The following is a 15,167-nucleotide window of genomic DNA, read 5'->3' as shown; positions in this document are numbered from 1 at the left end:
GCCCAAGTCAGGAGGATCACAAGGTCAGGAGTTCAAGACCAGCCTGGCCAATATAGTGAAACCCTATCTCTACTAAAAATACAAAAATTAGCTGGGCATGATGGCGCATGCCTGTAGTCCCAGCTACTCAGGAGGCTAAGGCAGAAGAATCGCTTGAACCCTGGAGGCAGAGGTTGCAGGGAGCCAAGATAGTGCTACTGCACTCCAGCCTGGGTGACAGAGTGAGACTCCATCTCAAAAAAAAAATGTAATTCTCTTGTTGTTGAGTGAAATGTTTTAAATACATCCGTGAGGTCTAGTTGGTTTGAGTGCTGTTCAAGTCTTCTAAGTCCGTGTTGATTTTCCACCTAGCTGTTTCATCCATTACTGAAAGTCGACTATTGAAGTCTCTATATTATTGTTGAATTGTCTATGTCTCCCTTCAGTTCTGTCCATTTTTGCTTCATGTAGTTTTGGGCTCTGTTGTTAGGTTCTCATGTGTTTATAATTATTTTATCTTCTTTTTTTTTTTTTTTGAGATGGAGTTTTGCTCTTGTTGCCCAGGCTGGAGGGCAATGGCATGATCTTGGCTCACCACAACCTCCACCTCCCAGGTTCAAGAGATTTTCCTGCCTCAGCCTCCCGAGTAGCTGGGATTATAGGCATGCACCACCATGTCCGACTAATTTTGTATTTTTAGTAGAGATTGGGTTTCTCCATGCTGGTCATGCTGGTCTCAAACTCCCGACCTCAGGTGATCCACCTGCCTTGGCCTCCCAAAGTGCTGGGATTACAGGCATGAGCCACCGAGTCCGACTGTTTTATCTTCTTGATGGACTGTTTTATCATTATAAGATATCCCTCTTTGTCTCTGGTAACAATTTTTGTCTTTTTTTTTTTTTTTTTTGATATGGAGTTTCGCTCTTGTTGCCCAGGCTGGAGGCTGGAGTGCCATGGCACGATCTCGGCTCACTGAAACCTCTGCCTCCCGGGTTCAAGCGATTCTCCTGCCTCAGCCTCCCAAGTAGCTGGGATTACAGGTATGCGCCACCACGCCTGGCTAATTTTGTATTTTTAGTAGAGACAGGGTTTCTCCATGTTGGTCAGGTTGGTGTTGAACTCCCGACCTCAGGTGATCCACCCGCCTCAGCCTCCCAAAGTGCTGGGGTTACAGGCATGAGCCACCACGCCCAGCAATAATTTTTGTCTTAAAGTCCATTTTGTCACTATTGGTACGGCCACTCCAAGCTCTCATGCTTGCTGTTTGCATGGTATTTTTTTGCATCCTTTTCCTTTTAAACTCTTTGTATCTTTGAAACTAAAGTGTTCTCCTGTAGATAACATATAGTTGGATCTTGTTTTGTTGTTTTTATCCAGTTTCACAATCTCTGCCTCTTAATTTGATTATTTAATCCATTCTCATATGATGTTATTACTGATATGCTTGGATTTACTACATCTACCATTTTGCTATATGTGTGTGTGTGTTTGTGTGTATGTACACACAAAAAATAAAAAGAGGAACAAAATAGTCATTATGTATGTGTGTGTGTGACTATTTTGTTCCTCTATTCCTCCTTTATTTGAAAATTTATTTTTGTAAATGGTCTGAGGTAGAGGTTGAAGTCCAGGTAGTCAGCTAACTGTGCTAGCACTCTTTTTAAAAACTGTCCTTTTCTACTGAATTGCAGTACCTCTGTATTATATATATTATTCTCATACATAGTTTGATATATTTATGAAATTTCTATTATGTTCTATTCATGTATCAGTCTTCTCTTGTCAATATCTGTTGTTTTATCTCGGTAATTTAATGATAAATTTAAATATCTGGTATAGTAAGTTCCTCTTTATTTTCCTTCTTTTCAAATAATCGTTCATATGAATTTTTGACATTCAAAAGAAAATACTATTTGTAATCCTTTTAAAACTTCACAAAATGCATGTGTGCATGCACACATACATATACATACACATATAGATACATATGCATACGTTTACCATCTAGTAGCGATATGTGTGAATCTAGGCAACTCATTTAAAGTAAAAATTCATAAATAGTAATATTGTACATTAAAATGAAACATGACAGGATGATTTATGTTACTTTCACCTAATTATTTTTTTCTTTACATAGAGTGAGTACTATGGAAAACAGCGCCATCAAGATATTAAAAGAAAGAATGATTTCACGAAAAACTGACCTCATTCGTGCTTTCCTATATCAAGACCGCAGAAAATCAGGTAATAGAATTGTGTAACACTTACCGTTTCTTAACACACCAAGTTACATACAGATCACTTTTCATTTTCTTTGCTTCCTTAGGATGTCAGTTCTCCATTTTTACTAAGAAGGAAGAATAGAGATAAAAAATATATAATCCATTATTTGTGCAAAAAAAGGCACATTTCTCCCTTTTAGCAAGCTATTTTCAATTTGGAAAACTAACACCAACCCTGAATTAAACCTCTATTCTGATAGTATGCTAGACTAGACATTCTGGGGGGCCTTCCTATTAACAGACAGCTAGATTCTGGAGGATGCAGAATTTAATGCATTTACCAGCCTCATAGTAAGGTGACTCTTCCAGCTGCATCTTCACTCTCCATGAAAGATGATTTGAAACTACATGTGGGAGCATGGAGCAACAAGAAAGCACAAAAGGCTAGATTGTCCTGGGGCCCAATGCTGATATTGGTATAGCAGTCAATCCTGAGACTAAGTTATAATATAGTAGAAAGATGGAAAAGCTGCATTTGAGACCTCCATTATCATGCTTGCACCCTCAAAGTGGCTAAAGTTGTCCTAAGTCTGTAATGCTTCCTGGCTCCTGGCAAGCAAATACAAATTTATCTTTGAGGGAAGCATCCCCAGTTTTGGCCACTCGTATATCCAGAGATTAAGATCAACTCACATGAACTCACAGTCAAAAATTACCAAACAAGGATGCAAACTACCATGAGTGAAAGTCAGCAGAAACAACAGTTCCCTGAGGACATTAGATATTAGAATTATCAAATAAAAAATATGTTTAAAGGAACTATGAAATCAGAAACATGCATTTGGGAATGATTTGAAGAAGAACTAAATAGATAGAAAATATACTTGTTAAAAAAGAAAAAGGATAATGGATCAGTTAAACAGAAGATTAGACACTACTCAAGAAAGAATTAGAGAGATTAGGAGTTATAAACAGGCCAGGCACAGTGGCTCACACCTGTAATCCCAGCACTTTGGGAGGCCAAGGTGAGTGAATCACCTGAGGTCAGGAGTTTGAGACCAGCCTGTTCAACATGGTAAAACCCTATCTCTACTAAAAAAAAAAAAAAAAAAAAAAAAAAAAAAAAAAAAAAAAATTAGCTGGCTGTGGTGGCAGGCACCTGTAATCCCAGCTACCTGGGAGGCTGAGACAGGAGAATTGCTTGAACCCAGGAAGCGGAGGTTGCAGTGAGCCAAGATCGCACCATTGCACCCCAGCCTGGGTGACAAGAGTGAAACTCCATCTCAAAGAAAGAAAGAAAGAAAAAAAAAGAGTTATGAATAGTAAAATGAGAAGTTTACATACACCTACTCAGGGTACTGGGAGGAGAGAATAGAATGTAAGAGACCATATATTTGACATGGTAATGGCTGAGACATTTCCAGAATTGATAAAAGACTCAAATTCATAAAGAGGAACAGTGATTCACAAGTAGAATAAATAAAGTTAAATCCACACCTGCACACATTTGTGGTGAAACTCCAGAGCACCAGTGGCGAAGAAAAACATCTTTAAAAAGCAGGCAGAGAGGAAACACATATTGCTACAAAGAGATAACAATTAGACTGATAGATTTCTCAACAGTTACAAAATTAGACTGTAGAATCACATACACAAAACATTAGAAGTTAAATTTAGAAAAAGATATGCCATGAAAACACTAACAAAAGTAAAGCTAAGATGGCTATATTAATGTCAGGCAAAGTAGACTCTAAGGAAGTATGTATTACTAGAAATGAAAAAGAACATTTCATAATGATAAAATATTAATTATGCCAATTGAATCCATTCTAAATGTGTATGTACCTATTAATATAGCTTCAAAAATAGTCAAAACAAGAACTGACAGAAGAAAAAGTAGAAGTAAAAATGTCTACCACTATAGTGGGAGGTTTTAATACTCCTCTCTCAGGAACTAAAAAACAGATAAAAGATTAGCATACTTTTTTCTTAAAAGATGACATAGAACTCAGCACCCAACATTTCAGAATGCATATTCTTATCAAGCACAAATGGATTGTTTACAAAAAGTGACCACACACTGGAACATACAGTGAATCTCAATGGGTTTCGAAGTACCAGAAACATTACAAAATAAATGATCTGACATAGTGACTTGAGCTACAACTCAATAATATAAGATAGTCATAAAATTGCCCTTTGGCTTGGAAATGAGAAATAAACTTATAAATAATCCTTGGCTCAAAGAGAATCACAGTGGAAATTAGAATGCTGAAACTGAATGACAATGAAAATGCAACTTATTAGAATTTACGGGATGCAAATTAGAAAGGCACTGATGATAACCTTAAATGTAAAAGATGAAGTTATGATTAACAAAGTAAAAAAAAGGTTGGTTTTTTTTGTTGTTGTTGTTTTTGAGATGGAGTCTCCCTCTGTCACCCAGGCTGGAGTGTAGTGGTGCCATCTTGGCTTACTGCAACCTCCGCCTCCTGGGTTCAAGCAATTCTCCTGCCTCAGCCTCCCCGAGTAGCTGGGACTACAGGTACACACCACCATGCCCAGCTAATTTTTTTTTTTATTTTTTATTTTTAGTAGAGATTAGATTTCACCATGTTGGCCAGGCTGATCTCAAACTCTTGACCTCAGGTGATCTGCCTGCCTTGGCCTCCCAAAGTGCTGGGATTACAGGTGTGAGCCACTGCACCTGGCCAAAAAATGGTTCTTTGACAAAACTGTTGAAGTTGACGAAACCATGGTGAGACAGAGAGAAAGAGAAAAGAAATAACCAGTGCAATTGTAGGGAGGAGCTGCTGTCTAAGGTTGAGAGAGAGGAGCCATGGAAGGAGCAAACTTGGAAGAAACCCCTACTCCCAATCAAGAGATGAGATCACGCCCTCATTGGTGAGGATGTGGCTGTGGTCCGCTGGGTAGGGCAGAAGTTCACTGAGGTGCCTCAAGTTAGAGTTGAGTCTCTGGCTAGTGGGCCAGGACTGGAGAGGATAGAGCCACCCACTGGGGTGCCAGCAACACCTTCTTAGGCTGTGCTACACTGCGTCACCCACACACTGATGATACGTGCTGTGGTGTTAGTGAAATTTGCTAGAAGGTGGGTGCCACTGCATTTTCCACACACCTCTGCTAACCGTGCTGTGCTATAGAAACAAAAAGCAAGGTACACCAGAACCAGAAAGAAGCCTTTTCTTTGCTATTCTTTGCAGTATTCTTCCTGCACTGTCTACTAACAAAGCCTAACGTTATAGGAGCTGCCAAAGAAGCAATGATTACAGGGTCCAGTTCTAGTATCACAAAATATGGCAAGAAAAAAATAAAAAGAATAGTCTTGGAGCTAAGTGGGAATAAATTGATAGCTGGGGTAGCCAGCAGTTAGCTTTTAGATAAGAAAAATCTTAAAAGATACCATTCACAATAGATAATCAAGTACTCAGGAGAAACCTAATGAATGAGGTATGAGAGCTCTACGATATTATTAAGATAAATCAAAGGGGACTGAAATAAGTGTGTGGGTATTACTGTGTTCGAGGACTAGAAGGGTTGAAGTTGTCAAGATACAAATTCCTCCCAAATTGAGCTATAGGTTGAATGCAATCTCAGTCAAAATCCCAAAGTGGGGATTTTTCGGTAGATCTTGAGAATCTGCATCTAAAACTCATGTGGAATTACCAAAGGCCCAAAATAGCCAAGATGTTCTTGAAGAAAAAGAATAAGTTGGGAAGACTTTCTCTGTTATATATCAAGATCTATTATAAAAGTACGGTAATTAGAATGGTATGGAATCAGCACATGGATACCCGTATAGACAATGGAAGCAAATAGAGAATCCTGAAACAGATTCATGCAGTTATAGACACTTGAAGGCACCACTGCTGAGCAGTGGGCAAAGGAGTCTTCAATAAACAATTCTGGGCCGAATGGATATCCATCTAAAAATAGAAACAGCCTACATATAATAAAGATATTTGTGTTTGGAAAAATTACATATATTAGGAGGAAAAGGATATTAGTTGTGAAATGACAGGTAAATAATACATCTTTTACTCTTTGTATTCTTTTCTGTTTTCAAATCTTCTATAATAAGCATACCTAGGCTGGGCACAGTGGCTCACACCTGTAATCCCAGCACTTTGGGAGGCCGAGGCGGGCGGATCACTTGAGGTCAGGAGTTCAAGACCAGCCTGGCCAACATGGTGAAACCCCATCTCTACTAAAAATACAAAAAAAAAAAAAAAAAAAAAAAAATAGCCAACTATGATAGCGTGCACCTGTAACCCCAGGTACTTGAAGGCTGAGGCAAGAGAATCACTTAAACCCAGGAGGTGGACATTGCAGTGAGCCAAGATGGCACCACTGCACTCCAGCCTGGGCAACAAGAGCCAGACTCCTTCTCCAAAAAAATAAATGAATAGGCATAGCTTACTTTGTTAATCAGAAAAAGGAAAAACAAATAATCTAACACCCAAAGTCTGATTTCTTACAGGTGACAGGAAGGACATGCTCTGTGGAATACTAAAGATATTCTTGAGTTATTTCTCCTTCAGGACTACAGGGCCTGGGAGCATAAATTATGACAGAGAGCAGCTGGCCCCATGCTGCTCTGGCTCTCCCAAGGCGGTTGCATTCTTTAAAATCATATCATAAACAAATCATTTGTGCTTTGTTGTTGTTGTTGTTGTTAGGAAAACTTCCTGTGAGCAAGTGGGCTTTTTGCATGGAGACCATTTTGGGACTGAACTTACCATGGAGATCCCTGAGTTCGAATCTGGTAATCATAGACCAAAATGGAAACGTCGATTACATGTCCAGCTTCCGGAATATCCACATTGAAAAACCTGTAAAAGAGGCAAGTGAAACATAGCCCCAGCTAAAACCTGGCCAGGGCGAAACGTAACTTAGTCCTTTGAAAAGCTGGGAGTGGCCAGGCGCAGTGGCTCATGTCTGTAATCCCAGCACTTTGGGAGGCCGACGCAGGTGGATCATGACGTCAGGAGTTTGAGACCAGCCTGACCAACAAGGTGAAACCCCATGTCTACTGAAAATACAAAAATCAGCGGGGCATGGTGGCGCATGCCTGTAATCCCAGCTACTTAGGAGGCTGAGGCAGGAGAATCCTTTTAACCTGGGAGGTGGAGGTTGCAGTGAGCCGAGATGGCGCCACAGCCTGGGCAACAGAGTGAGACTCCCTCTCAAAAAAAAAAAAAGGAAAAGAAAAAGAAGAAAGAAAAGCTGGGAGTGGAATAATCTAATAGATGGAGTTACAGTCTTAGGAAAGGCTGAAGGGGAATCTCCCAGATACACTGTGGTCTGTTCAGCAAATTTCTGTGTTCCTAGGATAAGAAAAAAGAAAGAAAAAGCTTCAACAAACAAGTCCACATCAAATACTGGATTTTTGTTTTTTTAAGACGGAGTCTTACTCTGTCGTTCAGGCTGGAGTGCAGTGGTGCGATCTTGGCTCACTGCAACCTCTGACTGCCAGCTTCAAAGGATTCTCCTGCCTCAGCCTCCCGAGTGGCTGGGACTACAGGCGCGTGCCACCATACCCAGCTAATGTTTTATATTTTTAGTAGAGATGGGGTTTCACCGTGTTAGCCAGGATAGTCGTGATCTCCTGACCTTGTGATCTGCCCACCTCGGCCTCCCAAAGTGCTGGGATTACAGGTGTGAGCCACTGCGCCTGGCTTGGATTTTTAAGTGCCGTCTAGCAGAAGGGTAGATCTGACATCTGTGTTTTTTGTTTGTTTGTTTTTTGAAGCAGAGTCTTGCTCTGTTGCCCAGGCTGGAGTGCAGTGGTACAATCTCAGTTCACTGCAACTTCTGCCTCCCAGGCTCAAGCGACTCTCCTGCCTTAGCCTCCCGAGTAACTGAGATTACAGGTGCCTGCCACCATACTCGGCTACTTTTTTATTTTTAGTGGAGATGGGGTTTCACTGTGTTGGCCAGGCTGGTCTTGAACTCTTAACCTCAAGTGATCTGCCTGCCTCGGCCTCCCAAAGTGCTGAGATTACAGGCATGATCCCCTGCGCCTGGTCTGACATCCATGCTTTTATACAACATACCATTTAGAATACTTAATCTAACCCTTGTTAAATTTGAGTGTACAGACCTGCTGACATGACCCAGAATATGTCTGAAAGATTTTTGAAACGTAGAATCTCTTGTTAGAATGTGAATATCAGGGAGATGTATCGGATCCCTGTACTTATTACTTAACAATTCATCAGCAGTGAGATATAACATTGAGCTGAAAGGGAGCTGGTTGGAGCCAGGACTTGGGTGATCATTTGCAGGGGAGATGAGAAGGTAAGAGCAGAGAGAAGGGAAGTAAAGGTAGGTTAGAGACTAAAATATCCCCAGGAAGGAGGCTTTTGACTTCACTTCAGAGGCAGTTTACCATGGTGACTAAGATCACAGGCCGTGGCTTCAGGCAGCCAAAATTTAAATCCCACTTACCAGCTCTGTGACCCCTGGGAAAGTTCCTTTATCTCCCTTTTTTCAAAATTGTAAAATGGACATAATAATAGTTCCATTCTTGTTCCTTCTTCTTGTAGAGGACCAAATGAAATAATCCACATGAACTTCCCTGTAAATGATGGCTGTTAGTTACCGCTGCCTCATTCGCTTTGGCCCTGTCCCCTGAGGATCACAGACTGAATGAAGAGGGTGGGGCCTTCACAGGAAGGCTGGCCTTCTCAGATTTGTCTAAATCGCATCATTAGAATTGGTGATGATGTTTTGTGTTTGTTACATTTGCTAAAAGCGATCTGTGTCATGAATTCGATATGTTCTGACACTTGGAAAATCTTTATTGTAGGCTAATTCTGCTCTAGTTGAAACTCTGTGCAGATACCGATCTGACCTGGAAATCATATTTAATGCCATTGACACTGATCACTCAGGTAAATAAATGAACTTTGATGAGTTCATTTAAAAAACATACTTGTGTGTGTGTGTATGTTGGAGATACAAAGTGAGTACACTTGGATTGAGCCCTATAATTAATATGGTTTGACTCCTTCATTGGTAAGATGGGCCTTGCTTATGCATGTTGTTTAATGAAAATCGTAGGAGCCCATTGTTTTGGACTCCGCTCCTGCCCTAGGCCCTGACAGGCTAGACTCCAGGTCCAAATGGGGGCAGCAGTAGTGGAAAGCAGAAGCTAGTCTGGTTCTCTGAAATCAGAACTCTGTTTTTATCTATTTCATTCTTCATTTAACATGATAAAACTTGAGGGGAAAAACAAACTTGTTTAAATTATTGTTATTTCAGTTTGGCTGCAGTCTCTGTATTCAAGATGATAGAGTCCTACAGAAGCCTATGTAGCCATCAGTCAAACTGGAATAACTCTTTTTATAAATCACCAGTACAAATGAAGAGGTGATTTACTATCCATTTCAGTATCTCATTCCTAGAATTCTGATTCTGTTTTGGGGATTAAGGGCTATGAAAACTCATTTTCTGCCTTTAGCTTTGATATACAATTACTAATTTTCAAATTTTTAAAAACTCCTCAGATAATTCCCTACTGCAGAGACCTTTGAACACCAAAAAAATCAATGATCAACACATTAAATTATTGCCTATAAAAAAGGCAGCGCCATTGTTTGTAATCCTCTTCTTGACTCCCAGAGCCTCTTCTCCCTCTTCTTTGATGTCACTTTCCTCTCTGCCCTCCTCCCGTGCACCTCACCCTTCTATTTTAGATCTTATCATTTCTATACCACATTTAGTCCCACGGTCCACAACCCCATCCCCATTTCTTCACTGTTTGCTCTTTCTGGCTTTAGAATAAGTTCAGGATCCCTTGGGAGTTGAAAGTGACATATTGTTATGTGCTATAGCTGGCCTGGAGCCAGAACCTGAGCAACGCCATTTTATATAACAAAGCTGAATCTCCAAAAATGAGTTGTAATAACTGCCCCATTCTCCTTGCAATAACTGCTGACTTGGTTTCTGTAAATAAGACTGCTAGTCTGCTCTGGATAATGTCCACCAGGTGAAGTTGTTTACCTTTCTCATCAGTAACTGACAGAATTGCTGGCCTTTGCTGTTGTTTACCTTTCTCATCAGTAACTGATAGAATTGCTGGCCTTTCTTATCAGAATGCGCAGCCCAAGCTAATCTCATCTTGGCCCCTGTGAACTAAGATCTGTAATTTCCACCGGTACCCAAACAATGTGTAAACTAATGTTTGTCTTGACTTTTATGAATCATTTATGTAGCAATTAGAGTGACAATAAGCCCCCAAGCCCTCGGAATGTCCGGAGGCCCCCACCCCCGTCCCTGCCCAGGAGGTGATTTACAGAATCCACCAGCCCTCGGAATGTCTGAAGCCCATTAATCCCCCTCCCCGTTCATCCCCCCACTCCCAAGGTGGTTTTTTGGGTATAAAAAGACTTTGCACCCTCCCTTCGGGGCCGCGGATTAGAGAGACGTGAGTCCTCCGCGGTCGCCCGCAATAAAGACCCTGCAATTTGGCATACTTTTGTCTTGGTGAATTATTTTAATCTCGCATCCCAGTACTACAGTTTCTTACATTTATTTTTATTTTTTTATTTTTCTTTTTAAAGACAGGGTTTCACCATGTTGGCCAGGCTGGTCTTGAACTCCTGACCTCAGGTAATCCGCCTGCCTCGACCTCCCAAAGTGCTGAGATTACAGGCGTGAGCCACCACGCCTGGCCTGTTTCTTACATTTATAATCTTACTCTTCCATATCCTTCAGTATCTTCATGGTCAGGCATTTTAGCGAGTTTCTAATTGGGGCTATTCAATCGGTGTGGTTTCTGCAACCCCTGCCTTAGGTGGGTCTTAAAATGAACACTCATAACCTTCTCTTATATTCTTTTAGGGCTGATCTCCATGGAAGAATTTCGTGCCATGTGGAAACTATTTAGTTATCACTACAATGTTCATATTGATGATTCCCAAGTCAATAAGATTGCCAGCATAATGGACCTGAACAGAGACGGAAGCATTGACTTTACTGAGTTTTTAAAGGCTTTCTATGTAGTGCATAAATATGAGACTATGATGAAACCTGAGGCCACCAACCTTGGCTGAACAACACAAATGAGAGCTTCCCTCAGGCCCCTTGTAAACAGCTGGGCCAAAATTACAAGCACAGTCCTTTCCAGCACCCCTGAAATTCATAGTTGGTAGCAGAGAAAAACAGATCCCAATTCAGTCCACAAGCAGATGTATAGTATGGGTTTTGGAAGTCCCTAGCAAGCTGTGATTGGTAAGACTAGGTTAAATGTCACTAATAGGATTTGGTTCCAGCATTAGTACCCACATACTGCCAGTGAGAAACTGGGTTTGAACCTAGTGTTGTTCTCCTGAGTGCCACCTAACCAGCAGCCCAGAGAGGTTTGAGAACATCTTGAAAGGAACCCGCACAGCACAAGAGAAAACTACTAAGCGCAACATCTGTGAGTTACAGAGAGAGGGGGAGGAATACCAGGTCGTTAATGGAATAAAGCATTTCCATCTTTAAACTGTGATCTTCTGTGGAGATTTTATAAGCCAGTGATCCTCAATTAATGGATCCACCCTTCAGGGATGAGAGCCATGTTGGATTCTTGGGGGGAATCTGTGGGAGTGAATTGTTTGAAAAAGCATATTTGTGTGTGTGTGTATGTTGGAGATACAAAGTGAGTACACTTGGATTGAGCCCTATACTTAATATGGTTTGACACCTTCGTAGGTAAGATGGGGCCTTGCTTATGCATGCTGTTAAATTTAAATCGTAGGAGCCCATTGTTTTGGACTCAGCTACTGTCCTAGGCCCCAACAGACTAGACTACAAGTCAAAATGGGGTCACCCATGTTGAGGTGCTATGTCACCAAACTGAAAATGAGTTGTTATCTGACCTACTCAGAAGTCAGGAGATAAAAACAGCCTAATTTCCCAAACAGGCCAGCTTCAATTGGCATAATAATGCAGTTCTCTCTGCCTTACAACAAAAAGTAACCTGAAGTAACCTGGTGGGAACCAGTCAATGATTTGTCTATTATTATTTCCTTGCTCCTGTCTTACAAGGAAGGTAACTCTGAAATGACCAGTCTGCTTTCTGTGCTTTGGTTCTGCTTTCTTCAGTTCTTCTGTCTATAAAAGCAACCTCTTCTGCTCAGCTTATCAGAACACTGTATTTTTATGGAAGGAAGTATTGCCTGATTCTAGACCCACAAACAAAGCCAGTTAAGATATTTAAATGTTACCTTTTGACTAATCTGGTGGCCGTGCCATCAAAGGGACCATAAGGAGACTACTGATTACTTTTTATTTTTTGAGACGGGATTTTGCTCTTATTGCCCAGGTTGGTATGCAGTGGTGCTCCGGTTCAAGTGATTCTCCTGCCTCAGCCTCCCAAGTAACGGATTACAGGCACCTGCCACCACTCCTAGCTAATTTTTGTATTTTTAGTAGAGATGGGATTTTACCATGTTGGCCAAGCTGGTCTTGAACTCCTGACCTCTGGCGATCCACCTGCCTCAGCCTCCAAAAGTGCTAGGATTATAGGCATGAGCCACCATGCCTGGCCTCTACTAATTACTCTTAAGGACCTCTTGAGGAATGCAGGAGAGGTGCTGCTGACTCCTTTCAGGTCCTCTGTCTTCCTCACAGAGTCCTGGGTGTTGTAAATAAGTTCCTTTGGGCCAGACTCTGTTCTTTTTGCATTGAGACTCCTGAATTTTTTGGCTTTCAAATCCAAGGTAAATGCCATGAGTGAGCATTTGACCTCAGGGTACTACTATGATTTGAATATGGTGTGGCCCTCTGAAACTCATACGAAAATTTTATTGCCATTGTGGCCATGTTGGGAGGTGGGGTCTTTAAGAAGTGATTAAGTCTGGTTGGGTGCGATGGCTTACACCTGTAATCCCAGCACTTTGGGAGGCTGAGGCCGGCAGATCACCCGAGGTTGGAAGTTCTAGAGCAGCCTGACCAACATGGAGAAACCCTGACTCTACTAAAAATACAAAATTAGCTGGGCGTGTTAGCATATGCCTGTAATCCCAGCTACTTGGGAGGCTGAGGCAGGAGAATCCTTTGTACTTAGGAGATGGAGGTTGCGGTGAGCCAAGATCATGCCATTGCACTCCAGCCTGGGCAACAAGAGCAAAACTCCATCTCAAAACAAAAAAAATGATTAGGTCTTTAAGAGGGATTAGTGGCCGGGCATGGTGGCTCACACCTGTAATCCCAGAACTTTGGGAGGCTGAGGTGGGCAGATCACAAGGTCATGAGGTCAAGAGATCCAGACCATCCTAGCTAACACGCTTAAAACCTATCTCTTCTAAAAACACAAAAAATTAGTCAGTCGTGGTGGCACACACCTGTAATCCCAACTACTCAGGAGGCTGAGGCAGGAGAATTGCTGCAACCCAGGAGGCGGAGGTTGCAGTGAGCCAAGATTGTGCCACTGCACTCTAGCCTGGGTGACAGAGTGAGACTCCATCTCAAAAAAAAAAAAAAAAAAAAAAGTAAAAGAAAAAAAATCATTAGTTAAATTGGTTAAGGGGATTTCAGAGCCAAAGCCAACTTGGCTCTGAGAGACCCAAGTTCCAACATAAAAATAGGATCCTTGACTTCGAAAGAACCGAGTCCTCTTGGCTCTAGGGCGCCCCTGTGGTAGTGGTTCTCTCCCTCCCGTGCACAGCTATTGCTTTCCTATTTGTTATGTTTTTGTGTCCTGAGAACTTGGTCAACCAACTAAAGGTTGGGAGTTGCCAAGAATATGGCTAGACAGCAATGTGGGCTGCATCCTGTTTGTGACTAGCATACTGACTGTTATATCTAAATCTTTCTTTCTTTTTGCTGTCTTTGGTAGTCTGGATTTTGATCTAGAAAGATTAATAAGAAACATAATGGACACCCCAAGTTCTAATGCATGCAAATATAGTCCCCCTTTAGGGACTCCAGCCAGCTGTATGTTCAAACATTATGGTCCATTCTTGTGGACATTTTTAAACCTATGGGCAGATTATACCAAGGGCTTGGCCAGGCATGGGGGGTCACGCCTGTAATCCCAGGACTGTGGGAGGCTGAGATGTGTGGATCACTTAAGGTCAGGAGTTTGAGAGCAGCCTGACCAACATGGTGAAACGCTGTCTTTAATAAAAATACAAAATTAGCCGGGCATGGCGGCACACACCTGTAATCCTAGCTAGTTCGGAGGCTGAGGCAGGAGGATCACTTGAACCCAGGAGTCAGAGGTTGCAGTAACCCGAGATCATACCATTGCACTCCAGCCTGGGCAACAAGAGTGAAACTCCTTCACACACACGCACACGCACACACACACACACACACACTCAAAAACCAAAAAAAGATTATACCAAGGACCATTTGGAGCTCCAGTGGCCTTTTTGTGGACTGTTCAAACCTCCCAAGTGTGTTGTTTGTTTGTTTTTGTTTTGAGAGGGAGTCTTGCCCTGTCACCCTGGCTGGAGTTCAATGGTGCAATCTCAGCTCACTGCAACCTCCGCCTCCTGGGTTCAAGCGATTCTCCTGCCTCAGCCTCCCAAGTAGCTGAGATTACAGGTGCACACCACCACACCTGGCTAATTAGTAGAGATGGGGTTTCACCATGTTGGCCAAGCTGGTCTCGAACTCCTGAACTTGTGATCTACCTGCCTTGGCCTCCCAAAATTCTGGGATTATAGGCATGAGCCACTGCACCTGGCCTGTTTTTATTCTTAGAACTAAATTAGAAGACCGTAGCTATAGGGTTAAAGTCTGAATGGGATGTATATAATTGATTAGTGTGTAGAGGCTTCTAAGCTCTCTTTCTCTCTGTCCTCCCCTGCCTACTTAGAATCTGCTGACTTTTTTGCTTGGTTACCTGCCCAGGATTCCAAAATAGCCTTTTTAAAAGATTCATTGCAAAGAGCTAATGAAAGGCTAGAAATGGAAGATATCCCCCACACCAAGGATGGTAAAACTGAT

At 41.8% G+C, this 15,167-nt stretch overlaps 1 protein-coding gene across 1 annotated transcript in view; it reads left to right on the top strand.

Annotated features, from left to right (window-relative positions):
- PPEF1 (protein phosphatase with EF-hand domain 1) overlaps positions 1–11,705 on the top strand; it is a 122,771-nt gene extending 111,066 nt beyond the window's left edge. The window contains exons 13-16 of the mRNA XM_012434210.2: positions 2,117–2,223; positions 6,899–7,062; positions 9,031–9,115; positions 11,067–11,705. Coding sequence (XP_012289633.1) covers positions 2,117–2,223; positions 6,899–7,062; positions 9,031–9,115; positions 11,067–11,278 — 568 coding nt within the window. The 3' untranslated portion in view covers positions 11,279–11,705. The remainder of the gene's footprint in view (positions 1–2,116; positions 2,224–6,898; positions 7,063–9,030; positions 9,116–11,066) is intronic.
- Positions 11,706–15,167: the final 3,462 nt, after the last annotated feature.

Source organism: Aotus nancymaae, unplaced genomic scaffold (genome assembly GCF_030222135.1).
Source record: "Aotus nancymaae isolate 86718 unplaced genomic scaffold, 86718_ANA_hifiasm-v0.15.2.pri h1tg000058l, whole genome shotgun sequence".
NCBI classification, from domain to species: domain Eukaryota; kingdom Metazoa; phylum Chordata; class Mammalia; order Primates; family Aotidae; genus Aotus; species Aotus nancymaae.
The sequence above is the reverse complement of the archived record's forward strand: the minus strand, read 5'-3'. Positions and strand labels throughout refer to the sequence as shown.